This window comes from Onychostruthus taczanowskii, unplaced genomic scaffold, assembly GCF_017590055.1.
Source record: "Onychostruthus taczanowskii isolate IOZ18803 unplaced genomic scaffold, ASM1759005v1 scaffold2, whole genome shotgun sequence".
Classification (NCBI taxonomy): Eukaryota; Metazoa; Chordata; class Aves; order Passeriformes; family Passeridae; genus Onychostruthus; species Onychostruthus taczanowskii.
In genome coordinates, this window is record NW_024499239.1 from 2,372,284 (window position 1) to 2,399,092 (window position 26,809).

Below are 26,809 nucleotides of genomic sequence, written 5' to 3' on the forward strand. Positions count from 1 at the left end.
GAAAGAGCTGTATGGTATCAGGTGATTTCAGGGAGAAAAGTGCCTCTCTACGGCAGCAGAGACAATCCTGCTTTTTTCCTTCTCTCATGCACTCACTCCACTCCAGTGAGAGCATGATTGGTGAGCTTGCACTTTTTTTTTAAAAAAAGTTTTAAAAAAAAAAGTGCAAGTGTTTCTCTTGGCTCTCTGTTGCAGCTTTCCCCTTTCCTGCGCATCTGCGCTTCCCCTAAAGGAGTGCATCTGGCTCCTCTTTCTTCAAGAAGCAGAATTCAATTATTTTTGGGATTGTTTTTGCTGGCTGTGAACACAGGATAAACTTACACCTTATGCAAACATTTTTCAAAAGCTCAAACCTAGTTGGATGCTGAAAGCCAGGCAGTCATCCTGCCAACTGACTCCAAAATTGTTAAGACTGTGTTTAACATAAAGTGTTTGTCTCCTTGTTGTATCAGTTTGATCCCTAATAGTAAATCCCTGTAAAGTACTAATGGCAGTGGATCTGGGCTCTCTGTTACAAGATCTTGCCTTCCAGTGCTCTCATTGTTTTCTTTGAGAGTAACAATTCTCTTTATCTTCAAAGAAATGCATGTCTATGTTTGTAAGATTTTAGTAAGTGCAATGCAAATATTACAGATTGTGCAGATTAATGGAATAATACAATATAGTGTTGGTTAGGTAGTTAAAATAGTGCAGGTTAACAATATATGGGAAAGGCTAGGGGAACAGGTTTGCATTAAGTTTTTTTGAGTTTGGAACTTTGTAATATTAACAGGAAATTAAAACAAATTAAAGAAATCAAGTTCAAATCTCATTTCTGGAGCAGGGATTGTATGCACAAAGATTTCAAGCTTAAAATAGTATTCTTGGAATTCTTTAATATAAAAATTTGACTTGCAAAATATTTAATGAAATTATTAAAAAGGGCTGTTATACTTGACACAACTTCCCTCTCAGCATGCATGTTAATATTAAGTTCTAACGTAATTTTACCTCAATTTTTTGTTCTCTCATTTATTGTCTCATACATGTTTCCCAGGATAGCCCACTGGTCTTACAGTCTGACAGAAATGTAACAGTGAATGCAAGAAATCACATGGGACAGTTAACTGGACAACTGACAGTAGGTGAGTGTTCTTTATTGGCTGTTATATTTATCAATTTAGCTTTATTAATAGGTTTCATTTATTATCTTCACATATAAAATATTACTGAAAAGTCAGGAAAAAGAATCTCATCACCATGCTCAAAAACCATTGCATACAATGTATCATAAGAGCATGATTTAGCATTAGCTCAAGGAAGAAAAACTAGAAATGCCTCAAAATAGCTAAAATGAAAATAGCTTAATGAAAAATTATTATTTTTGAGACCATTGTAACAAAACAAACTGAAAAAGCCTCAGCAAAATATGTTTCAACAACACTTTCAGTGGAAAAATTATCATAATTTTCTTTTTCTTCTACTTATACTTTCTGTAAGTCTTCCATTACTTCAGTGGCAATGGCTTTGGCCCTGTCACTTGTTTAGGGCATTTGTATCAGCACATATTCAAAGTGGCTGGAGTAACAGAATGTTAAAAATCAGAAAAAAAAACCCCAAAAAAACAAAATGTTTTCCTAGTCATTCATTAAAACTGGTATTTTACAAAGTATAAAATATTGCACTTCCAAATGAAATGGATATAAAAGAATCCTCTACTTATCTGTTTCAACTACCATGTATTTCCCCCATTTTATGAAATTTATTGTGTTATACTTTGTTTTTAGTATGAATCATACTTCTTGTGTTTATACAGAAGAGTACTGATATTAATTTATTTTTAAGGATATTGGCCAGAAAAATCACTGGAAAGTGATTTATTAGTTCTGGTACAAACTGGGAATTTTGACTGGGAATGGGATAAAAAAAATAACAATATATATTCATAAGACCTTAGTATATAAAATTCAAGGAGACAGCCCTTAGACTTAATTTTCACTTTTTTCATTTTACTTCTGGATTAAGATGTGTTCTATTCATTGTTTTTTCCTCATGTGCTGAGCATATGCTCACAAATAATTTTAAGTTTAATTCCAGTTGTAATCTATACTAAGTTTTCATACTGACAGGAGACAGTGGCTTCTAGTTGTAAAAATCTTTTCCAAGTGCACACAGTGACACACCATCTGCACTGATTTCCCTGAACAACCACATTGAATGAGTGTGCAAAGGTAACCAGACTTGCTAGCAGGTACAGATGAGCAAAATTAAGCTAACACCTGTTCTGGCCATATTGTACTTGCCCAGTGCAATTACAAAATGCAGTCCTCTATCATCTGGTAAAACTATTGTTAAAACCTCTACTTCAGCTGGTAATTGCAAAAAGGTGAGTTATCCATGGCAGACATGCACATTGGCTGAAATGGGTATCATATTTTTATCACTGACACTATTCTGGCTGAGGGAATCCAGCACTGAAAATGTGTGTGAGTGAATTGAGGCTGACCTACTTAAAGGCATCACACTAGAGGTTAATATTCTAAAAACGTGAAGGCCTGAAAAAACCATGTTTTTATGTTGCTATCATTAGGGTGAACACCTTAAGCTTCTTGGTGGGCAGCTGGTGCCATCTCTGGAGACTTAGAAGCTTGTTAAATTGCAATATTGTATTTGCATTATTTCTTAATCTATCTTCCACTTTGTTTCATATATGGCCTTTGTTATTTCTTATAATATATTTATATCTTATATATTTCTTGGTATAAAAACTTTTTTTTTTTTGGTGAATCCCCTGTACAGTATTGGATGCATGTTAAAATACTCCTTATCTCTTATGAAATACTTCTTACTTAATAAAGATAGTCACAACTGCCAGTAGAATCAGTAATACCTGAATGTTCTTCTTTTAAGAAATCAAAGAAATTAACAGGAACCTTAAAGTAAAAATATATTATTAAGGCACTCCCTTCTAAATTTTTTGTTGTGAAAGACAGAATAGAGACAAGTTTTTACTTTTGCCTAAGTAAAAGCATGGCCACATCTGCTGAAAGAATGGGAGGGGAGTTTTCTATACAGAGTTTGCTGACAGGAGAAAATATTTTTTTCTCTTAGTTGTAAATGTGCCCCAGAAATTCCCTGTTTTTAAAAATGCTCTCTGTCAATTCCCTAGTGATTTGTGCTGAAGCAGCTGTTTATGTGGCTGCCCAATGAAAGGAATGAAAATAAACAGTGAAGAAAAATGTTTTAAACAACAAAAAAGCAAATTATCATGTCTTGGGGAAAATTTTTTCTTGTTAAACCTCTGAAATATTATCTGTTCATTCTTTAAATAGTTGAATAATAATCATTAAAAAAATAGACTACAAATTAATATGCATGGCAAGAGCATTTTACAAAGAAAGAGGAATGCCAGTGCATTCAAAAGGATGATAATGCCCTTTTTATACATGTGATATCATTGGCATTTTAAACACATTTCACAGGACTGAAGTGATACTACAAACCAGCAAATAGGCTGGTCTCATCCTGTGCTTGGCAACCAAATTGCCACTCATGCCAAATTCTAGGACAACTAAAAATTCTTTCTGTGGTGTTTGAAACCATGCCATGTAAGACTAAGACAGCCTTAAGAGCATATAATTAGGGAAGATGGATTAATGTAAAAAAGTATTATTATTGGGCTGGGAGGAAGATGGCAATATGTTCACTCAGGGAGATGGAAAAAAAATCTAGTGAAACTCTTAATGGGTATTCAGTTCTGTAAGTGACAAAATATGTCATTACAGTCATCAGTAAGACATCTTGGGAAACATCCTAACCTAGGTGGAGTGAAGAAAAAGTATATTAAATAAGTCTTTTAAAAAGTAACTAAGTGTATTGGATGATTGAGTGGTTGCTTGTTTAAATGGTAAAAATTCAAGTTATGCTTCAGGTCATACAAGACCAAGGGTACACCCATTATTGCAGTACAGTGTTTTTTATACTGGCACCAAAGTCTGTACAGAGAGAAAGTCACAGCTGTAGCAATGCTCTCTGTTGGGAACTGTACCAACTGAGCAAGAGATGTTGGTTTGTACTCCAGTCTTTTCATGACATATGGTCTGGAAACTGCCAAGTTTGTGTCTGGATCTCCAAGAGGACTCCGCAGCCTTCAGTTTTTAGACATGCCATTTAAGACTAATGGAGCAGATGTAGCACAGACATGAATTGTATGTACAAAATAAAGATGAAAAGATGACAATCCATTGAATTTTGCTGGCTAAGTTGTCAGATCTCTCCCCTAGCAACCCTTATTACTGATACTTCTGCATTGTACATTCTACAGAATTACCTTTACACAACATTTTGTCTCTGTTTAATCAATGTTTGCACAGTTTATATGGAATTTTTTTTTCTACTGATCTTAGAAATGCATATTAGTTGCTCACCTTGAGCCACAAGTCTTTTGTCTCCATGCTGTCTGCGCATATCTTAGATACCTCTGCCTGCCTTTGAGTGGAGTACATTAGGCTCACAAGCACTAAAAAAATGTAATAGGACATTTGAAACTGAAACACACATTTGTATTTAATGTAAATTCTTCCTCTGGTTGAATTACTATTTCAGGGTTTTTTGGTTTTTTGGGGTTTTTTTGTTGGTTTTTTTTTCCTGGTTTTTTTTTTTTTTCTTGTTTTGTTTTGGTTTGGTTTTTTTCCGCACTCTTTTCCTTACTGCAATAATTGTTTCTGACAGGTATTTCATCTACTGTTTGACCCTTTTCTATTCATAAAGAACTCTTTGAAATGTGCAAAAAAAAAAGCATTTAATTTCTGCTAAGCTTAGAACCCTCAGACAGAATCATAACTCTCACAGACATCCAGACATGTACAAGTCATATCTTTAGAGAGCTCCTAAACCTCCTGTCTCTCTACTCACTGAGATCTACAGAACCATGCAAATTCAGAAAAAAATATTTGAATACCAAAGTTATATCACATTCTTGCAGCTACTTTTTGAAAATAGCAGGCAGATGTATGATTTTCAATTATAGCACTGCTAAAGACTGATAACACTGCTGAAAGATCTACTCAAATAATTTGTCAAGCTTGGAGATCCTTTCCATATATTTGCCACAAAACTTATCTTGTGTATTCCGAGATGTTTTTCTTTAAAATGTGCTTTCTTACTTGCGGTGTTCCATCAGGAGTACTTGGGTTATTGTGCAGAAGCTCTTGGACATTAGAAACTGCAGGTATGTAACTTTGTGGGAGTGGGAGGCTCCTTCATCATTCACACCTATATCCTGTAGGGCAGTTTCCTATGCTTATATCAAGTGATACCTTAACAGGTAACACACCCTACTACCCCTTTGCTTCTGAGGTTCTCGAAGTAACTCATCACCTAAAGGCCGCTCCTGGTGTTCCCTTTGCAACATTTAGATATCCATGAAGGTCTGAAGCATGATACAATATTTCAAATATTCTTGCTTTTAGAATAATTTGTAGGAGTAACAAAACGTAATAATATATTCTTACTCTATGGGGTACTAGCAATAATAATAAAGTGCATGTATAAATATGTGTATACGTGTTGCTCTAAATATTTTGTATTATTATCAAATATTTACTTAAGATTTTTATGAACTTGAACTAAGTATCCATTAATAACATGCTTAATGAGACAAGAAATATTTCTGGCTTTGAATCTTGTTTGCAAACACTGTAGACTCAAATGGAAGGTCTTTTCTCCTAAGTATTGCAAGAAGAGGGTGGTTTTAGAATGATCATACACTCTTTCCTCAGTGTTGGAAAAGGGAGAAAATGGTCTCAGCTTTTCTCTTATCTGCATAATTGTTCTTGTATCATCTGTAGTAGGGTGCTGGGAGGGAAGGGATGAGTTGGTTTACAATCCCTCATCAGTTTCTGCCTTTGAACAGGGCAAACATGGATTAGAACTTCTCAGGAATATGTGGAAGAAGGGCTTTCTCCCGCTTACAAAGGGGTTTGCCTGCCTGTCATCCCAAACTACAGTGAGATTTCCAGAATCTGAAATACATTAAACTTTCTGCTAGTCTAATTTCTATATTAAGACAATTGCTCTTGTAACCACTATGGTACAGTAGGATAATTATTATTACTAAGAAGATATGGCAAAACAAATCCAGATAAATGAGTTATCAATTTCTCAGCATTTTCCCAATTTATATTCCTTAACTGAAATACAGACTGAATAAACACAAATTTTGGTCCCTAACACCACTTTAATGTATGCAAATAAGCAAAGTAGACAATTCATTTTACCATACTTAGATGAATTGTTAGTCCAGTTTTTGCAGTTATATACAAAGAGGAGGATTTCACATTGAAATTCAGACTGAATATGTAATAGCTTAAAATCTTCTTTTGGGACATTTTTTCATTTATCAAGTTATTGTAGTGAAGGTTTTCAACTTATAGTTACTTCACTTCCTCTTAATTTTCTAATACAGAAATAAATGAACATGGAGTCCCTAATTTCTGGGCTAAATTACTTGCATTGCTTACATGTTTTCAGATTTTTTGCACCTTATATGGAATTTTCTGTTGACAATCATTGGTTGATATTTTCCCTGTTACCTTTAGATTAGGTAGTTGTCATTCAGAGAATATTTAGATAATTTACACAGCAAAATCTTATACATTCTGAGTGTACTGATTTTAAAGTATAATACTTCTTTAACTTTTATAGCCAGTTAAACACTCTTCCCAAATATTCAAATTTAAACAGTTTATCAGGATGTGAAAATGCATCTTGTATGCTAGTTTGTGGTACAAATCCATTGTAAGATCTCTTAAATGGAGGTAAATGGAAAATAGCTTGCTCTTTTTTATACAGGTTAGTTTATCTTGTACTTAACTGCAGAGTTAAAGGATTTCTTTCATCTTCAGGAGTCACTGCAGAAGGAATGATGGAGCAGTGCCTGGAAGGCCATATGGCTTTATGTCTCCTCCTGGCAAAGCATGTGAGACGAGCCAAGAGGCAGTCAGAAAGTGAGCCATGTTGCTCATAACAGTTGAAATGTCCAGCTGGAATCTGAGTCTCATCCCTCCTCATAATTTACAGTGCAGCGTGATGTTGCCTCCATTTCTGTCTGTCTAGTCCATGGAAAAGTCTCTTTACAAACCATATGTGCTGTAACAGGTTTTGTGATAGGAATTCACCTAATATATACTCTTAATCACTTTGGCTAAACTATCATGATAATCCACTCCCATTAATTAATTATCCTGAAGTGTGATATTAGGAAATGTGAAGGTCTCTGAAAACTGGTCCAAACTTTGACCTATTTGCCAGCACTTTGATGGGTCTGCCAAACTAATCCTGAAAATATTAACATCTTAATTTATTTGAAATTCATCCATATTTCTCTTGTAATTGTCTGTTTAAGTAGTTTATAAATAATAGAAAGTATTGAGGTTTGTTTGTTTTGATTCAGCATCAAGAGGAAGACAAGTCCTTTCTAATTTTTGTTCCTATTTTACTTGTAAATTAGTTGCATCATTTTCTGTGTTAAACTTCATATGTGCATTTGAAATTCAGCTATGGCAAATATGCCTTTGTGGCAAGCATCAACTGGATTGAAAAATAATACTTTTTTACACATCCATTACCCAATTAACTCATAAAACTATTAAATATACTACATCAACCATTTTCTATCCAGTTTGTGCTTGGTTAACAAGATCTCTTTGAAAGAAAGAGATGCTTTACACAGTACTTCTGATTGCATTTGATAAATTAGGTATCTTTTCAGTTTTTAGCAATATCTTTCATATCATTATGATCATCTTATTGTATGTTATGTGCAGACATAACACTAAATTCCTGTTTAATATTTGAAATACTGTATGGTGTAAAATATGTCTTAAGTTTCCCTCATTGCCACAATAATTGCTACACGAAAACTGTGCTGTAAAAGTAGATTAATAAGATATTTCTCTGTCAGTTATTAGGGCAAAGTAGTAATTCTTTCTTGTAGGTATTGCCACTATTTAGTCCAATACCTCCTTCCTGAAATACAAAAGCATATCACATCAGTTGAGATGTCAAGAATTAAAAATTCTCTATGAATAAACACAACTGCTAGCAGCGGTAGGACAGTAATTGAATTCTGTGCAATTTCAGCATGGTTATTTCAGGGGAGAGAGAGTGCTTATACATTATTGATATTAAACAGCTTATCCAAAATGTCTGTGCAGTAGATATGATTCTTTGCTTTAAGTTTCATCATCCTCAGTAGTGTGTTATACAGAAACTTCTTTGTATCTTAAAATGAATAACTTCAGTACTTCCAGAGCTGAGGTCTTAAGACCTCTTCCCTATCCCCTTATTTCTGCATTCAATATATTTTCTTTCTTCTTTCTACCTTCTTCAGACTCTAAAATTTTTTGTCATTTGAGTCTTGATCCAACTTTTCTTCTCTTTTTCTTTCCCTCAGTCTGAGCTCAGGAAGACTATTTCTACCTCGGATACAAGGTACAGCTCATGTTAGTTCATATCTGAAGTTGTATTGATCTAAAGTGGAAAGCATCTTTTCTGTCCGTAACTGACAGACAAAAAGGAAAACATATTTTATACTTTTATAAATAGTCTGATATTTTTCTTTTTGTACCATAGGCAAAATACATGCAGATTATTTTCTTTCCTTGTTTGTCCGTCATCTAAATTTGGAGGGAATTTTAAGGTCCGGTACCTTATTTTTGATGTAGTGCTGGCAGGAACACCTGGCATGCTAAAGACTGGTGAGGTGCTGGCTTCCTGCAGGGGAGCCTTCAAAAAGAAGCCACCACAAGCCTCTTTTTCTCATGAAAGCACAATGGTCTATACCCTCTGTCACTTTTGAGGTGATATGAAAATGATGAAAGGGAGCACTAAATCAGTGTTTTCCAGGCAGGGATTATGGAGGGTAGCAGGAGTACAGCAGTGACTGTGTAGAGAGAGAGGTGCCCAATCTGCTTGGTATGAGCCTCAGCTCACTGCCTTAGGGTTTCATCTCAGTGCTAACTGTGACCCCACAGCATTTGTAGTGAGCCTGGACATATACTGAAGTAGATTTTAATTATCAATAGCTATTTGGCAGTGGTACTGCGGTCCTCTGCTTACTTTGGTGCTTTATAGGCTTTTTATTTTACCTTACTGTATTTTAAATACAAGTCTGGACCTTTCCACTGTTTCTAGAAAATTGGCACTGAAAAATGGGAGAAAAAGGTACTCTGTTATAATTCTCAAATGTTTTATCCTCTTCCCATCCCACCCAACCTGACCCCATGACAAATCAGAGGGCCTGGAACTATGAGCAGTTGATTGATTTAACTGTAGAAGTAGAGTCTGAGTGGGAAGAGGTAATTAGTGTTTTCATGGTGGTGCAGAAGTGTTAGTGTTTAAACATTAATCCATTGCCATCTGTCCTGCTGCTGTTACCCACATGCTGTTGGCCAGTACAGAGAGCATAACTGCTGCCCAAGTGTTCAGAGCAGGGAAGGAGAAGTGGTTTCCTTTTGTAGGAGAGACATCCCAAGAGTCAAAGAAATGGGTTTATGTAGAGGAAATAAGTAGGTTTTAGAGGTATAGGAGTAGGTTTGAAGGATGCAGCATACATCTTCCAAGGATGGTTCTAATTCTTTAGCTTTATCTGAAGCTAAGACTTCATTTAACTTCAAAAACAGCTGCTGTGCATGCCTCGTGACATTCACAAAGCTGCTGCTGGGTGCTAAGCATTATTAAATTACCTACAACATCTGGACCTTTAACAAGTCTCTGACAGGACATTAAGGTTTTATTTTTACCCCTTTTTTCCCTGATGTTCAGACAACTCACTAATATTGTCAGGAATATATTATTCTGAGGGGTGAAGGACAAAATAGGGGCAAAAAATGAGAAGCCTATTTTAAATTAATTAAATACAAAGACATAATTTAAAAGAAAGAGAACAGCAGTGAGATCTTTCTGGTGTTCTTTATTTCATATTTGCAGAGAACACTTGGAGGTAGAAATTCAACAGCCTGCTGATCTTGTTAAAGGCATTGAAATAACAGCAAAGAGATTTTTCAAACATAGGGGTGAGAAGTAATTTAATTGTAGACTTAGATTCTTTCTTCAGCTAAGTCATCTTTAAAAAGTCTGAATTCTATCAGTTTTATTATTGAAGCAGCTATCGGAAATTAGCCTGTTTCTGTTTGTAAAAGATATTCTTGCAAGTGAACAGTCAGACTTGGAAACATTTGTGTTTGCCCTTGAAAATTATTTGTCCATCTGAGATTGTGAACCTCTTAGATAGCAAGTTCTGGTTCATATAAATTAGATTACTAATATTAAAAAATAAATAATAAAAATATTTCAGTTTTATGGAATTTCCTCTCACAGGTCTTTAGACTATTCAAAGTTTAGTCTCAGCATTATGTTGAAATTATGATTGTTTTCTAAATACTTCAATATTGAATTTTAATTTCTATTCATTGCACTGCTCCAAGTCCCATAAAAAAATATAGTTCCAAAATGAACTTAAATGTAATACTGAAACTTTAAAATACATTGGAAAATAGCAATTAACTACCATAGCTAGAACACTGCTGCTTTTTTGTGCTTATTTATAAATGAAAATGTTTATTTCCTTTTTTTTTTACCTCCATTTAGTACAGGATTGAGTTTCAAGTTCCATATTATGCCAATACTAGACATGTTTAATTGTGCCATTTATAGATGGGCAGAACTATGTTGATGTAATTTGTCTCAAGCATGTACAACATTGATAAAGACATATTTATTATGGATTTTAAAAATTTATTTAATACATAAATATATCTCTGAAAATAACTTCTTTTTCCTTAGGCTATTCTTAGAGTGATAAATATTGTAGTTGTGACTGAATTATGAACAGATGGCATTGAATTAATGATTAGCCGAATATTTTTAAATATAACTAGATTTCTTCCTGTGAAGAAAAGTATTCCATAAATCTGAAATTAATTAGTCATTGGGAATAGTTATCATTCACTGCATCACTACCATGTGTTAGAGATCAAAATAATACAGAGTGAGCGTTTTTTTCCAAATTGAAATTAAGGGCTCTCTTGCCTTCAAAATAAGTTATTACAACATTAGGGTTCCAAAACTTCATGATTTTCCTTGTGTGTTATTTTGCACAGATATTTTGGTTGCAGAAGTTGTTTTGCTACTCTTTTATCATACATATTACCCGTAGCATCTGGATGTGTTATGACCTCAAAGTTTTCAGACACTTAAAGATTTTTACCCATTTGTTTTCTGATGCAGGAGAAGAAGTCAGGTGCTTATTTAGCACATTTATTTTTGTCTCGTTGGGTGATTCTGGTTGGTTTGCCATACTTCTGATGCAAAAGCTTTCAGCTAGTCCAGACAAAAACTCCACCTATGCTGCAGGTCTTGTCTCTGAATTTGCACATCCATCTGCATCTAGGTTATATTTCTTTCCAGATATGGGATCATACACTCTTTTAAGGACACTTCAGATTTCCCAAGGGTATCAGTGTAGCCTCCATAAGTGGGGTATTTCAAAGACAGACAATCTGGCGGTGGTTCAAATCACAAAGATGCAGAATTTCAGTGTCAGCAGGGTAACTGGCTGAGGTAGATGTCTTCATTGCTGAATTGAATTGCATCTTATGTGTTACAAGTCAACAATGAACTCCACTGAGAACATTAATCAAAAGAGACACTTCCAGAAGCTAAGAGACAAAATATGCTTTTATCCTACTTCTACAGCTTTCTGGCTCTTGTCCTACTGTCAAGGGCAAGGAGACAAGTAATTTCCTAAATGGATAATGCAGAAATCCTGAGAGCTGGGTTAAGCCCTCATCGTCTTGTGCCTTCATCATAGCAGATGCAAGTTGCTCAGAAATCTGCAAATGCATTTCACTGGTCTGCAAAGTAGCAGAAAGGTTTAAAATTATAATTTTCTGGTAATCAGGCTATATTTTTGCCTCTTGTTTTACTACCCAGCAGTACCCAGTGGTAGCGTTTTTGTAGATGAGTCATGTGTATCTTTTAGTATTTTGTACATTCTTTCATTAAATCTTTCTCAGATAAAGTGTGATTATATGAAATGCCAAGACCTTTTCCATAGATAGCTTCAGGATATTTGAACTCCCTAGCTAAAGCAGATAATTGGAGAAATAGTCACTTTGTAAAAATTAGACTTTTATAGTCTTCCTTATATAGTAACTATCAGTACTGAATTAATATTATAAAAATGGGAAATAGGGGGTTTTCACATTTCTTTTTCAAGAAAGTTTCTGAGTACTCTGGTAGCTTGTGTCCTTTGTTTAGGTCTCTCTCTCCAAGTGTGATCAATTCAATTCTTTATCTCAAAAAGGTTTGATTTGCATTCAGATACATTATAATGGTGTAATTCACTACACTGTGGGTAATATTATAAAATACTTTTGAGTCACAACAGATTTTCTTTAGTCTATGGGAAACTGCCAAAAGCATCTGGAAGAACAATTTGTATCTTTTTAATCAAGTTGGGGGGAAAAAAGGAAGATGCAAAGCCAACCTCTTAATAACAAGGATACATAAATAATATATTGACAAGGTGGAGATAGGTCAAATGTTGAATTCCATGATTTTGAAGGTCTTTCCAACTTGAATGATTCTATGGATATGGGCAAAAATATTTGCTAGCTTTTAATTTTTATTAATAAAACACCAGAAAATGCCTGCAGGGTAGAAAAAAGTCTCAGAAGAACTAACATATACAGAGAATATTACCAGTAAGAGAGAAAAAACTGAAATGCTTTTCTTTTTAAATCTTCACAAAGTAAGATCCATAACAGTTATTTTAAAAGGTCAGAGGATAAATGAGTAAGTGGAAAGGTAAAGAACCACTGGGTTACATGAATGTATTTCACTTCATCCGATTTAATTTTCAATGCAGTTACCTCAGAGTGATAAAGCAGGATGCATAAAGGCTTTTTCACTACTAGCAGGTATTTTAGACAGCATGCAAATGAGAGATTAGGCCTCAAAAGATGCAAATACGTCAAATATCAGATTTATTTTTAAGAAAATAATAAAGCAGAGATGTAGAGATTTATACATCAGTGAATTTTCAGTAGAATTTCTGGTAAATTGGTAGAACATTCAATAGAGAAATCTGGCTATAATTCTGACCTAAAGGAAATATATCATGATAAACAGTAACAGGTTTAGCAAGGAATGATTTACATGATCTGCAAGATGTTATATTTCCCAAGGAGAAATTCAACTGTCCTGGTTTGTCTTTGAATTTCATCTATCTAACGAGGACATTTCAGAACTCCCCTTACTATTTCTGTGTGCTCCTGCCATTTGATTTGAATTTGGTGTTCATCAAGTACAGCAGGTAGTCAGGTATCTCACAATTAATTGTTCTGTCTATTTTTAACTCTCATTTCTCTTCATTGGAATGTGCAGCTACTTAGAAACAACTCAGTATTTTCATAAAACCTAGTGACCAAACAGCATAATTATAGCCTTACAGCCTAGCTCAGCTAAGAGAGAGAATGGAAAGATTCCCACTAATTTTGTATGGAAAAGTAGTTCCCAGACTGCTTCAGTAAACCTCAGCTTCCAAAAGGTGTATGTTCAGCTTTGTAAATTATTTATCTTGTAAAAACTAATCCCATCACAAAAAGCTCAAAATTACTGGGTTAAGGATAAGACTGAAAACTTGGAAAATTCTCTTAGGATTTAGTAATATGCAGGTTACATTCATCATGGGTAAGAAAAACTGATTAGCTTTCTACTCCCATTCACATTTTGTAGTGCACAAAATATGTTAGGTTTATAAATAATACAGTTGCATGAGCTGGACTTTTATGCTTGTCAATGAAAGCTAAGTTGATAAATACAGCTATAAAAAGAAGTTAACATATTGTGGCTCTTTATTGATATCCCAAAGAGACATTCCTGGACAGTAAAGGAAAATATGTAGGAAAGATAATGTAACAGAACTAGTAATAAAAAATAATATATATTTATTTATAATTTAGCCTACTGTTTATTTTGTATTTTAAATACTTAATTTAATAATCTAATTTAAAATTTATTCATTTCCAGAAACCATGTATATTTATTATTAATATATGTTTATTATATTTTTAGTACGTTTATAATGCATCTCTAGTATTGTGAGAACAATCAGTCTGATTACTTGCTACAAGACTCAGTTCAAGAATCTAGATCATGTTTTGAGAAAATTAACCTTAATGGGATTATATAAACAGCAAAAAATACAGTGTGAAGTCCTACAGATAAATTTTGGTGCCTGACATATCTTCCTGTGTCTTGCTTATCTAAGGACCCATATAAGCAATTAAGATATTACAGCTAAAATTAGACAATGCACATCCTTTTAACCATTACAGAAGTAAAATAAATGTATTGACTTAAAGCTCAAGCAACTTTCAAGAAGCAAAGGATCACATTTTGCTTTCATTCCCCCATGAGTATAGCTTATAGCTCATGAAATTATGAACAGCTGTATCTGATCAGACCAAAGGTCTGTTCAGCCATGTAATTTCTGAGTCTCATGGAAATTACCATATGTTAGGGATAGTAGGCAGAAAAGCACAGAATTGCTCTTGAGTAGTTGTGGCCTCATCTGGAAAGGAGGATGGAGAGTGTTGTCTGCTGCTGTGGCTATGCTACTCCCACATCCTATTTTCACAGTTGGGGTTCCACTGTCAAGATGCACCAGAAAGACAGACTGCAGGAAGGATGAATTCTATCTATTGCAGAGGTGACAGACAATATTTCAGATGTGTTTTTCAGTGAATCTGATATACCATATCAACAGTGGACTTGACCGTGCCGGGCTAATGTTGGACTCAATGAGCTTAGAGGTCTTTTACAACAATGATGATTCTATGATTCTACAAAGTTCCTAGAAGTAAAATCTGCTTGGGAGGGCAGAACTTTTCAGTCAGATGTCATTTGACAAAGTCCTATACCTGTAATATCACTAATCTTTCATGGATATTACTGGGTCTGCAGGTAATGATGAAGGAAGTGTCCTGCCTGATCCGGATGGTTCTACTGAGTTTCCTCTTATAATGTGTGCCTTATTCCTATGCTAATAATTTATGTTGACAGCTGATATTGTTCACTTCCATAAAAGGTAACAAATGTGTGCTTTGTTTCTTCTCACCCAGCCTTTGCTGCAGCTTCCCTTGTCTGAGTAGATAATCATTCAGAATAGGAAACCTTGAAGATCGACCTCTCCTAGAAACAGTAGTTTTCTGACATCTCTACAGCATGTCCACCAACTACTGACAGAGCGAACCAAGGGGTCTTTTACCTTCTACTTTCAACTTTTTGGTTATAATGTAGATGTTCCCTTCCCGTCCTCAGCAAACTGAACACAGAAAATGTTCTGATTGTTGTGAATTGCTTGTGTAGAAGTTTTGCTCTCAGCTGAAAGTTCTCTTTTCCAAATTCCTCAATGCTTCTGTTCTGTTCAGCTGGTTATGAATCCTTTATTTGCACAGTTGCTCTTGCATTCACTGAAATTTTTTTAGGATGCCTGCTAGCCAAAATACCATAATATCTAACATTCCTATGAATATTAAAAAAATTACCTAGGTGTATACTTCTCAAAAATTGATCTTAGACCCAGATCAATGTTGAATCTTTATTAAAATTTTTTTTTCTCTTTAATCTCCAATCTCAGAAGCATCAACACATTCTCATAAAAGTAACTTTGTCATCCATAAAACTCTGCATTTAATAAATATTTAAATAACCCATTTTTCATTGAAGAACCAGAAGAAAGTATATTGGACTTTATCATGTTTCCTATTTACAAGGATCAGTTTGTGGTAATTCCATTTGAATTCTAATCCCTGTATTTAATTTAAGGTTGTTGATTTTTTATCTTTTTCTCTGTCTGAATTAGTTGTGTGCCAGGTGGACATGGAAGATGATTGATAAATCAGACACAGCTGCTAGTGTTTGTAATCATATCTAAACCTTGTAATACTGGAGGGTTCTTATTTCTATTTATTATCACAGCAATAATGGTTTTAATTATTATTTCTGCATAATAATAATAATGAAGTATTGTAAGCAATCATTCACTTTAAAATGCAAAATGTTGGAACATGCATTCTTCATATTGTTATTATATTATGTAATTAGTAAGTCAAACTCTCTACAAATTCAAAACAGGTTTTATTTTGAAATTTAATCTCTATTACTGTTAATCTGGACTACAGAACCATCATTTTCTGTATTTTTACAGCATGTACTGCCCAATATTTCATTTAATGCATCTTCACTACAGTTAAAGTGTACAATTTTAGGTTTTGTACCATTTTAAATGTAGCTGGTTTAATGATAGTTTCAATTATACAGCTGCTGTGCACCAAGCATGTGTTGTAAACCATCATTACATACCAGATATATATGAATATGATATATATTTTTCACCTATGTACTTTAAATGAAGGAATTTCACAGAAACTTAATACTTTAATTGAGAATTATGCATCTGAATTTACACATAAATAGTTTTCCTGAGCACAAGATGAGAAAAGAGTTAATCATGGACATCTCTTGAACCTGATTAAAGCTATTATGTGGCCAGCTCCAGTCTAGGATGAAGTAGAACAATACAGTAAGAAGTAGAAAAGCTAAATAGCTTTTCTGGTAGCCATGTGTTTGATAAAAACTACCTTTCCAAACAGAATTTAGAAAATAGATTTTCATACATGATTCTCTGGACTGAAGTATGCATTATTCAAGCAGATATGATTTGCTGAAAATAGTGATGGCTCTACAAGTTTGATATTAGAATTTCAAAATACTTTCTTTGTTCATGCATAATACTCTAAGACTTGACATTGTTTTTATTAGTAGTACTATTAAAGATTCAGACAGTTTATGAGACGTGTGTGTTGGTAGAGTGTTTTTGGAATACAGCAATTTGCTTTACAGCTAAGATAATACCCTAATACATTGCAAATGCAACTGCTTGCTCCTATTTCAACTGGGAAATGAAAATGAAACTAAACAGAATTCCATTTTGATATCACTGAGTACTCTGTAGGCAGTTCAGCTTTTCGAAACCAGTTTTATAAAATCCACACCTGGTTCTATGTCAAAGAGACAGATGTAGCATGTATTATGTTTTTTTTAGTAATCTCTCAAGTGCCTTGAACACACTAACTACCATTTCAGCAATAAGTAATACCAAGTAATACATTATTAAGTCCTGAGTAAAACATGAAGTAAAAGCCCATTTATTTTAGCATTAAAATTTATTTACTTCCTGTAATGGTATTTCGGACTAGCTGAATTCTAGGAGTTCTTTTATGCACTATGATTCTGAAACAGCACAAACAACATCTAAAATATACACATTCCTTAGTGAAAAGTTCCAGACCTTTGTTATTTAAGTAATTTTAATGAAAACCTGTATTATCCTAAATACATCACAAGTTTTTAAAAGCCGTTATTGAAACATGGGCTGTCACTTAGAGTGATATATAATGACTAAGAATGTGGCAGGTCTTTTCTCTTTTTGATTTCTGACACATTTTTTGTTAATTTCTTTTCCTTACAGAGCTAACAACTTTGATGGGTGTAAATTAGTAATGTCACAGTACTTATAATGCCACTTTCTTTTAGGTGGCTAAGCTATCATCAGCTCTTAAATAAAGATGAAACTATTTAGTATTAAGTTATTTGTAATTATCCTTTGTCTTCCTGAACCATAAGTATGGTGGCAGGACAAGGGCATCCCCAAACCTCTGCATCTGAAATCTGAAATCTGCTCCTGTTTTTACAAAGATTTTGTATTTTTTCAAATCAAAGCCAACAACTTGATTAACACATTTTAAAAAAACTTCAGTGGGGGTGGAGAGTGGGAAAAAATACCATTTTACACATTTACAGAATAAACATATCTAAATTCAACAAAATGCATCATCACAAGTATTTTGATAATTCTTTTTAATTTTCTTTTTTCTTTGTGAATCAAAAATAGCCAGAATTTTTTTTACAGTACAAACATGACTTTGTCTGGAAGTAAGAGGAATTGTTTTGATCCCATAGCTGATTCTGCAAATTATGAGCTGCTAAGGCAATTCCTTGACCAAAATTCATTATCACAGTTTTTATATTCCTTATTACATATTTTGATACATTTGCATATTAAACTAAAAACTTACATATTATGGAGCAGGAGATTTTTACAAACTTTTAAACCAGATTATAAAAATGAAATTACATATATAAATTTATTTGTCCATAATACCCTCCACATTATTTTTACACATATAGATTTATTCCAGGAATGCATTACAAATTTAATTCGGGATCATACAGAAAAATTCAGATTATTATTCCCTGAAATAATGTATCATGCCTTTAGTCATGTCATGCCATTGCAGTTGGTTGCTTTTCAACACCATTTTCAGAAATGATGTTTGCTTTCACTTACTAATAAAATAAAATTTTCAGAAACAATTTAGCACACAAAACATTGGAGAGTAAGAATATGACCCGTAAACTGAAAAGCATAGTAAATTTACAAGTCTTAGTACCTGCAAACTTTCTTCATTGCAGTTAGATCAATCCATATGTCTATTCAATTCCAGAATTATTTTAGGATTTTTTGAGCTTTGAGACATTTGGGAATATTGTTTCATAAAATGTGACATAAATTTTGATATCTTAGTCCATGATTTTTTTGTTTTGGTGTTTTGTTGTGTTGTTTTTGTTATTGTATTCTCTAAGTTTGCAGGAGAACTGAATGAAAAATACCATTTTCTGCGGTGTTGATTTGTATGTCTTGATGGAATAGGGTCATGTGTTATCTTTATTTGTTCATTGGCAAGAAACTGTGGTTTAAACTGAACAAATCCCAGAAAGCTCTGTCTGAATTGGCATTTCAAGATCTCAGTGTTTAAGTACATTCTAAATTTTAGTGTTGATTTCCACATAATGCTGAAATAGATGTTTTTCACAGTTGTGTCTGTAAACTATTTTAACAGTATTTTATAATGCAAATTATCTCTCAGGCTTACAGAAAGCCAAATATTTTCATAAAGCATTATGCATTCAATATGTTCTGGATATTAAATTTATGCTGATGATTAATTCTTACAAAATATATTAGAGGTAATGATAACTTCCTTGATTTCAGGAGCTGATGCTGTGGAAGCTCAATGTAAGAGATTTGAAGTGAGAGCAAGTGACAGTGGAAGAGTATTGTTTTCTGCAGATGAAGATGAGATTGTCATTGGAGCTGACAGACTGAAAGTAACAGGTATGTAATAATAAAGATTCAGAATGCATGTAAACATATATTTTTTTTTATTACCTTTAGTAGTAATTAAACTATCAATCTTTTACAAAATTTTAGTCCACTGGAGAAGAAAACGTCTTCTCATTATCAGAGATTGTTTGACCAACCAAAAGATACTGTATAATCTAAATATCAATTCCTCTAAAGGTAGATTTAAATTTAAACTCTGCAGGATCAACTGTGGTACAAATCGCACTTCCTACTGTGTTTTGGCTTTCATATGTTACCATTAAGAATTGTTTTGTTGTGTGTGTGCCACTTGTTTAGGTAATGCTCCTTCAAAATGATAAAAAATATTATGTATATGGTAGCCTTTATTTTTTCTGTATACATAGCATCAAATCTAACTTCCATATGAATTAAGATTTCATGTGGCTCAGCTGAAAAGCCTTGCCTTGACTTGGGTATATTAGTTTGTAATGAAATACAAATTACAGTTTCAACACAGCCAGCAACTAAGGCTTGTACTCACTCCTCCACCAGTACGGGTGGGGGAGAAAATTGGAAGGATGAAAATGAAAAAAAAAAACCTAATGGGTGTAGGTAAAGACAGTTCATCAGGTAAAGCAAAAGCCACACACACAAGCAAAGCAACACAAGGAATTAATTCACTGCTTTCCATGGGCAGTGAGGTATTCAGCAATCTGCAGGAGAGCAGGACCCCATTGTGCATAACGTGGAAAAAAAGAATCATGGTGAATCCTGCTAAGGCTCAAACTTAGTCATAATACTAAATGCTGAGAAAATTAATTTTAAATGTACAGTTGACACAGGAGATTTCAAAGTATCTATCATAAGTTAAAAAATAAAATGACTTATAAATGGTGCTAAGAATTAGGTTCCCCACCAGTGAGAAATGCAATCATAAGTTTTTGATGTCATGATCGTTATTTTTTAATCAAATATTTGACACCATAAGAATTAATTTTGTCCAAAGATTGTGTGATACCTTTAAATTCTTCAGCAAACACATGAAAGGTGATGAGTCCCTGTGAGCAACATCAATCAGACTGTATTACTTCACATGGCATGATATGACTGATGAAACCTGGCAGGAAATCATAATGTCAAACATCAACCAGAATTTTTTTCTTTAGTTTATTTTTCTCAAGCTTCTGTTTTTTATTATCATGGTGCCTTGGGGTGAATATAGGAAAAGAATTATGGAAGAAGAAATAAAACAAAAGTTGAATATAAAAAAGGGAAAAGGAGATGTGTATATTTGGAGATAAAACTCTCACATGTATTTTTTAAGGGTAGTACGACAATAAAATTATTTTCTTTTCTTCTGTAGCAATCAATAGTGTCTCTTTGAAAGCACTTCACTGTGAATATGTCCAATAAATTATTTATTTTGGTAATTAATTTTCAAAGTATGATTATGGGCGTTTGTAGACTACCATGGCAACGTGGGATTTTTTGTATATTATTTTTCCTTCATTCAGAACAATGCTTTTTAATGCTCATCTATTAAAAGCAGTCTATCATAAGTCAGTCTAAGAAACTCTTGATTAATAAAAACTGAAAGATTAAGTTGACAGCTTCTCACTGATTATTTTTGGTAATATTTTTACTTGTAATTTTTTATGTAGGCAGCCTATTCCAAGCAGAAAGGCATAGTAGAAACAGGGTAGTAATCCAGATATCAATTTATTTCCCATATAATAAAAATATAGTATCAGAAGTAGTACTTTTTGATTTAGAGATATTGCAGTTATATATCTGTATAATAAGAGTCTCTCACTTTAAAATTAGTCAATTGGCTGGTTTAGTTTAACTTCTTATACTTCCTCACAATTGCTAGTTCTGCTTTTTCTTTTAACTGCATAAGCTCTTTTCTGCTTTATTACTCAAGGAAAGAAGAAAAAGGATTCAAATTTTGTGTTAGAGAGGGCTGTTAGAATTGCAGCTTTCTATTGTCCTTTTGCACAGAGATGCCTCCTGCCAACAAGTTGAATGTGTATCATGGAGCTTTAGAGGAAGGAAAGAGAAAGGCTTGATGAAGTGAACATATTGTTAAAGAACTGGGGAAACAAGTAGTAACAAGAAGCTCATTTTCTGGTGGGCTCACAGATTCCTTTCTGCACATGGTTAAACCTTTCTCCATTTTTTTAGTGTTCACCCTGCTGTTCCAAGCATCTATAGCATCACAGGTTCTTCTTCTGCCTCTCTGCGCATATAGAACAAGAGCATCTGTTTGGTTTTTACTTCTCTTATTTAAATCTTTGTTCAAAATTTTCTTCCCTTTGCTTTTATTTAATTTTTCTTATAATTGGAATGTGATCTCTGTAAGATACTCTTGTAACAGAACTGTTACAAGAACCTTGTTCACAAGAGTACAAGGACACATCTGGCAGCTTTATCCTGCCAGAGCCTTTTGAGAAAGATTAAGAATCCCTTAGGTCAGTTACATTTTCCTGAGACAATGCTGTGAAATAAAGTTAAGTAAAAACCTTCACTGGATGGCTCTGTTAGTATAGTTTGGGTTTTTTTTTTCTTTTTTTCTTAAAGCATACTCATAGTTAGCAGCTTTATAAGAAGGATGAAGGAACCTGGAACTCACCTAGTTTTAGTCAAACTGCACCTACTCTTTCTTGACAATGTAAATGAGGTTTTTACTACTTTGTCTTCTGAGGTGGCTTTCTTAGTTAAGGCTAAATGCACACTACCAGAAATCTTCTTTTTTTCCCATTCAACTCATACTTTTCTATCAAAATTTTACAACTATTTTTCTTTTTGTAAAGGTTATTTCTCTCTCTATGATTTCAAAGGAAAAGAGATAGTAATTTAACTCTCATGTTGTCTCCTACAAGTTCTTTTGATCTATGTAATTCCTTCACTTTTCTATAATGTTCTTTATTTAAACATGATTTTATCTCTGACCCTTCTTCTGAGACCCATAAAAACTGTAGTATAATTTTTTGTTTCAGGTTTACATAGCTTCTGTATAAGTTGTACTTGCACACGTGGCTTTTTATGTTTATTAATTATCCTTTAAAAAGGCAAAGCAAAAATAGATTTACAAATTAAATTAGATAGGTCATCAATCAGAAGCCATTGTTGTTCTGCAGTCAAATCCAATTATGTTTTCTAGATGTAACAAATCAGCTATATAATTTTCTCTAAATAACCCAGTCTAAATTGTTTGGAAAATATTACTTACCTTTAAGGAAATTGAATTAATCTTGTTTTCTAGTACTTTCTTAATTGCTGGATTATTTTATTTCTTACTGCTGCATATCTGGGTGGTGTAGTCTGTTTCAGTCCAGGACTTGAAGTCCTTTCGGGATAGAACTGAATTTTTTTATTATGATAATTAATATGTCAACAGTAATCATTTTTCTCTAAAAAGAAATAAGGAGCTACTTAGAAATTTGTCGGTCATAGTTCTACCAAGATTTTAGTTCTGTACAGTTCAACCACTTCATAATTTTTGGAAACACAAATTTTTCAGATACATGAAGTTCCACATCTGTATTGTATGACCTGATCTAATTGGTTGAAGATCACTTTTTTCCCATATTTCACACACAGAAATAGTTCTCACTGGGGGAATTGCAGTTGTACAAAGGTTTGCACATTGTTGCTAGCAGTACTAGGAGAAACAAAAGAGGCATAAAAAAAATTGCAGGTTATTATGACTTCCTAAGACGCTTCTTCCTTGTCAAATAGCACAATCATGTGGAATAATGCAAGTTGGAAAGGACAGTAGAGCACATACTGTGGTAGCTTTCTCAGATTAATAGCAGGATGTATATAGGGCAAATATACATTTACACCAAAACAGTTTCAGGAAAAAGTATGTGAAGGACTGCAAGTATCTTTTTCATTACACTGAAGTATATGCTTACAGTGGGCTCAGTCTGGCTTTTGATCAGTCACTGACTTCACTAGATGAAAGATGAGAGCCTTGATGTGTCAAGGAAGCTTCAGAAAGTTCCAGCATACCTATATTCCAATAGTATTCTAATAATAATCAGAATTAATATGCAGAGGAGTGCATCAATACTCCAGTTTTGATTTTAAGACTATGCTGCAGGACTGGAAGTCTGCAGGTAATTGAAATATAGAAAGGTCTTCCAAGGTAGTTAAAAGGAAATGATAAAATAGAAATATGGCTTATGGCTATAAAAAGGAAATATGACAGAATTATGAGGAAATATATGTGAATTGCAAATTAGGTTGGAGAAGTAGAAATAAAATATTTATAAGAAGTACTGAAATGTAGAAAAATAATGTATTATTTGATGTATGTGGTTATTACAGTAGACTAATATCTAGTGCATTGAGAGACTGAATAGGAATTTCAGTATGAATGGGAAAGAAGATCTTTGATTTTCCATGTTCAGTGGGTGGATTGTCATTCAGGACAGATGGAGTTTGGAGAGTGAAGTGGCATGAGATGAAGGGAAGCATTTAATAATTTTAAGGTGGCTTATGGAGCCAAATTATCTGACCCCAGTAAAACAGTATTTGATGTGGTGCTAAAATTTAATCCTTTAAGCAGATATGACAAATTCTTGGTATCCTGAACACTGAATGAACCTGAAATCTTTTGTCATCATCTGTCAGTAACAAAAATGCATCACATATACAGGATTTCTGTGTTTCCTGAGTAATGTGTACATTACTATATACTCCAGTGATGAATAAGGTTTCTGATAAGCTTATTTAGGTCTCAAGAAAGCACTTAATGTCTATTCTTGACTTTAAGGGAGCTCTGACTAAAGGATATTATTGTGGAAGTCTAACCACTTGACAAAACAACCTGTCAGGGCACAACTCTGGAGGTACAGCTACAGAGCTGATTACAACCACATTTATATATCTGACTTGTCTATGGACTGAAAGCTTTATGGGCAGGCTACAAATGGGGAGAATAAATAAATGAAAAAAGAACTTTATTATCCAGGACATTGCTTAAATAAATTTATATCTTCTATTTAAGGGTAGAATGCATCCAGCCAGCTCAGACTCTAAGCAGTGTGTACTTACATCAGCCTGCAGGTGTCTGTGTAGACTGCTGGAGGAATACATTAACCTAAGGATAATAACAGTTTAATGGCAAAAGAAAGATTTTGATTTTTGGCACTTAAAATTGTGGAGAAGCAAAAGAAGACTTGGCCTCAGACACATATGTAAAGTGAAATACGTCTTGGTAAAAGAAATTTTTTTCTGAAAAGGGAATAAACCAAAAAGCAGGCAAATGTGCAAAGAGTTCTGTCAGAGAAGGAAAACACGTTCAGTTCCTCTACAGCCATTTCAGTGAAAAATACTCATCTAGCCTGTTCTGTAGACTGAGAAATAGAAGAAGCCAGCATATAGTCAGGCAGAAGAAAGGAAAAGGAAAAAAACCCACCTAAACAGCTAAATAACACTCTTTTGCAATGACGGTAGAAGAAAATTGTCTCCTACCTAGAGAGTCAACCTTTCTATAATCCATACTTTTGAATAACTCTCCCTAAGTAATGAACTTTTTTTCTGCTTTTTTCATGATAACATCAGTTACAAGAGAAGACAGATTTTAATCCTTTCTTCTCCTTCTGGGCTGTAATCTATTTAATTCTACTAAATAGGGTTTATTTTTTTAAAGATGATTCTGTTCTTATCTGAGCTGTTGCTTTGCAGAATGCAGCCAGCAGTTTCTCAAGGTTAGTGGAGACCATTTTCCCTGTTCTGGTACAGAGCAGCATCAATCCAGAGGCTGGTTCAAACTTACCAAGTGAATCTGATTTTCAGGTTAAACCTTTAAGACCAAGTTAACACCAATATCCACTATTGGATATTTGTGGCCAATGTAAGAATTAATGCTTTTAGGAAAAACTGCCAATTTCTGCATCATATTTCTAGTCATATTCTATGTTTCCTGATGAAGGATTGTGTAAAGTCTATAGATGCAATTTAAAATTGTTCTAGTTTGAGGTATCTGAATTACATGACACCAGGCAAATCTACATGAACTAGGGAAGGGTCAAAGCTCAGTGGAAAATTGTCCCCCCATTAGTAAGCTAATTCTTAAATCAAACCAAAACAGCTTCTTTGGAAAATACACACTAAACTTTCAGAAGGCTTTGATGCAGGAACTGGGTATTAATTAGGTTCAGATTTTGTAGCAACATTTTGACTGTTAAACCTGAGCTAAGTCTCACACTCACATGCCCTCAGGCTTTGTAGTTTTGAAAATGCACATTTAAATTGCAGCAGCCAGACCCATCTCTATTTTTAAGGTATAATTACTTGCAGGAGGGAAAGGTGAATCATAAAAGAGCTCCAACACTCCAATTTTCCTTTTTTTTTTGCCTTAAAGAACTTGCTTGCGGTTTATTTATAGCTGGAAAAAAAATGTTGTATGAGATAAGGATCAGGCTGCAGAACACTGTAGGATTTCAGTACAATAAAAAAGAGCATTTGGTTCCAAATACTCATGCTGTAATGGTGACACTACAGGCCAAAAAATTTTTGCTTTGTCCTGGAGCAGTATTCTCATTGGGTGCTAGAAGATGAAATCATTTGGATATCAATTTGTAATGCTTTCAGAATAGGAGAAATACTGTTACTTTTTCAGGATGTATTGTTGGCATCTGACTTTTCACTAAGAATATACTGATGTACCTCTTACTGTAAGACATGTAATACATGTCAGAAGTGCACTTCATTTTCTCTGAATTATACTAGAAACCCCTACAGAGTGGCTTTTTTATTTTTATTGGACCTTAAGCAAATTGTTATCCCTACTTTAAGCGCAAGCTAATTTGTTTAGTAGCCACAAACTGCATGGTGAGATTATAGAACCATTTGTCATGACATACATCCTACTTTACAAACTTACATGAATTGACTCTAAATTTAGGTGGAAAGTAGCAGAAAGCCTCACATGAAGGCTTGAGGACTGTTTGAGTCAATGGCAGTCACAGTTTGATAAAAAGCCTTGCTCAGAGGAAAAGCTAGCTCACCACCAGTAACATCTTGGACTTCACTGTTTGCCCTGGATCAGTTTATAAAGCAGGTATGCAGGTAAAGCTGTGAAAAACATAGATTCCAATAATGTCTGCTCTGCAATACATTTCAAATTTTATTCATAGCAGACTCCTATAAGCTAGGAATAATTTCGCACGCAGAAAGAACTCCAGAAAAAAAATAATTTAAACAACAAAAAAAAAAAATATGGCCTGCAGCTTTCAGCCTACATTGTGAATTTAAATTCCTATCCTCATTGTGGCTAATGATGAGTTTAAATTTCACAGTGTCTGACAACATTAAATTCAGCACACTAAGACACAAACATAATAAGCCATTATTCTGGCTGTAGAAAAATATCATCAATATATATAGGACTTTGTATTTGAATTGTGTATTACAATATGGCTTTGCTCAAGGCTCAGAAAGTACATATATATGTGTTACGAAATTTACGAAGTATAGATAGAAATGCTTAAAAATTCAGAATAGATAATGTAAATCCAAAAGTAAGAGTGGCAAAAATCA

At 33.8% G+C, this 26,809-nt stretch overlaps 1 protein-coding gene across 1 annotated transcript in view; it reads left to right on the forward strand.

Annotated features, from left to right (window-relative positions):
* The window catches only part of SGCZ (sarcoglycan zeta), a 386,465-nt gene that overhangs the window by 321,553 nt on the left and 38,103 nt on the right, over positions 1-26,809 (forward strand). The window contains exons 4-5 of the mRNA XM_041402877.1: positions 1,037-1,124; positions 19,163-19,285. Of these exons, the coding sequence (XP_041258811.1) occupies positions 1,037-1,124; positions 19,163-19,285 (211 nt within the window). The remainder of the gene's footprint in view (positions 1-1,036; positions 1,125-19,162; positions 19,286-26,809) is intronic.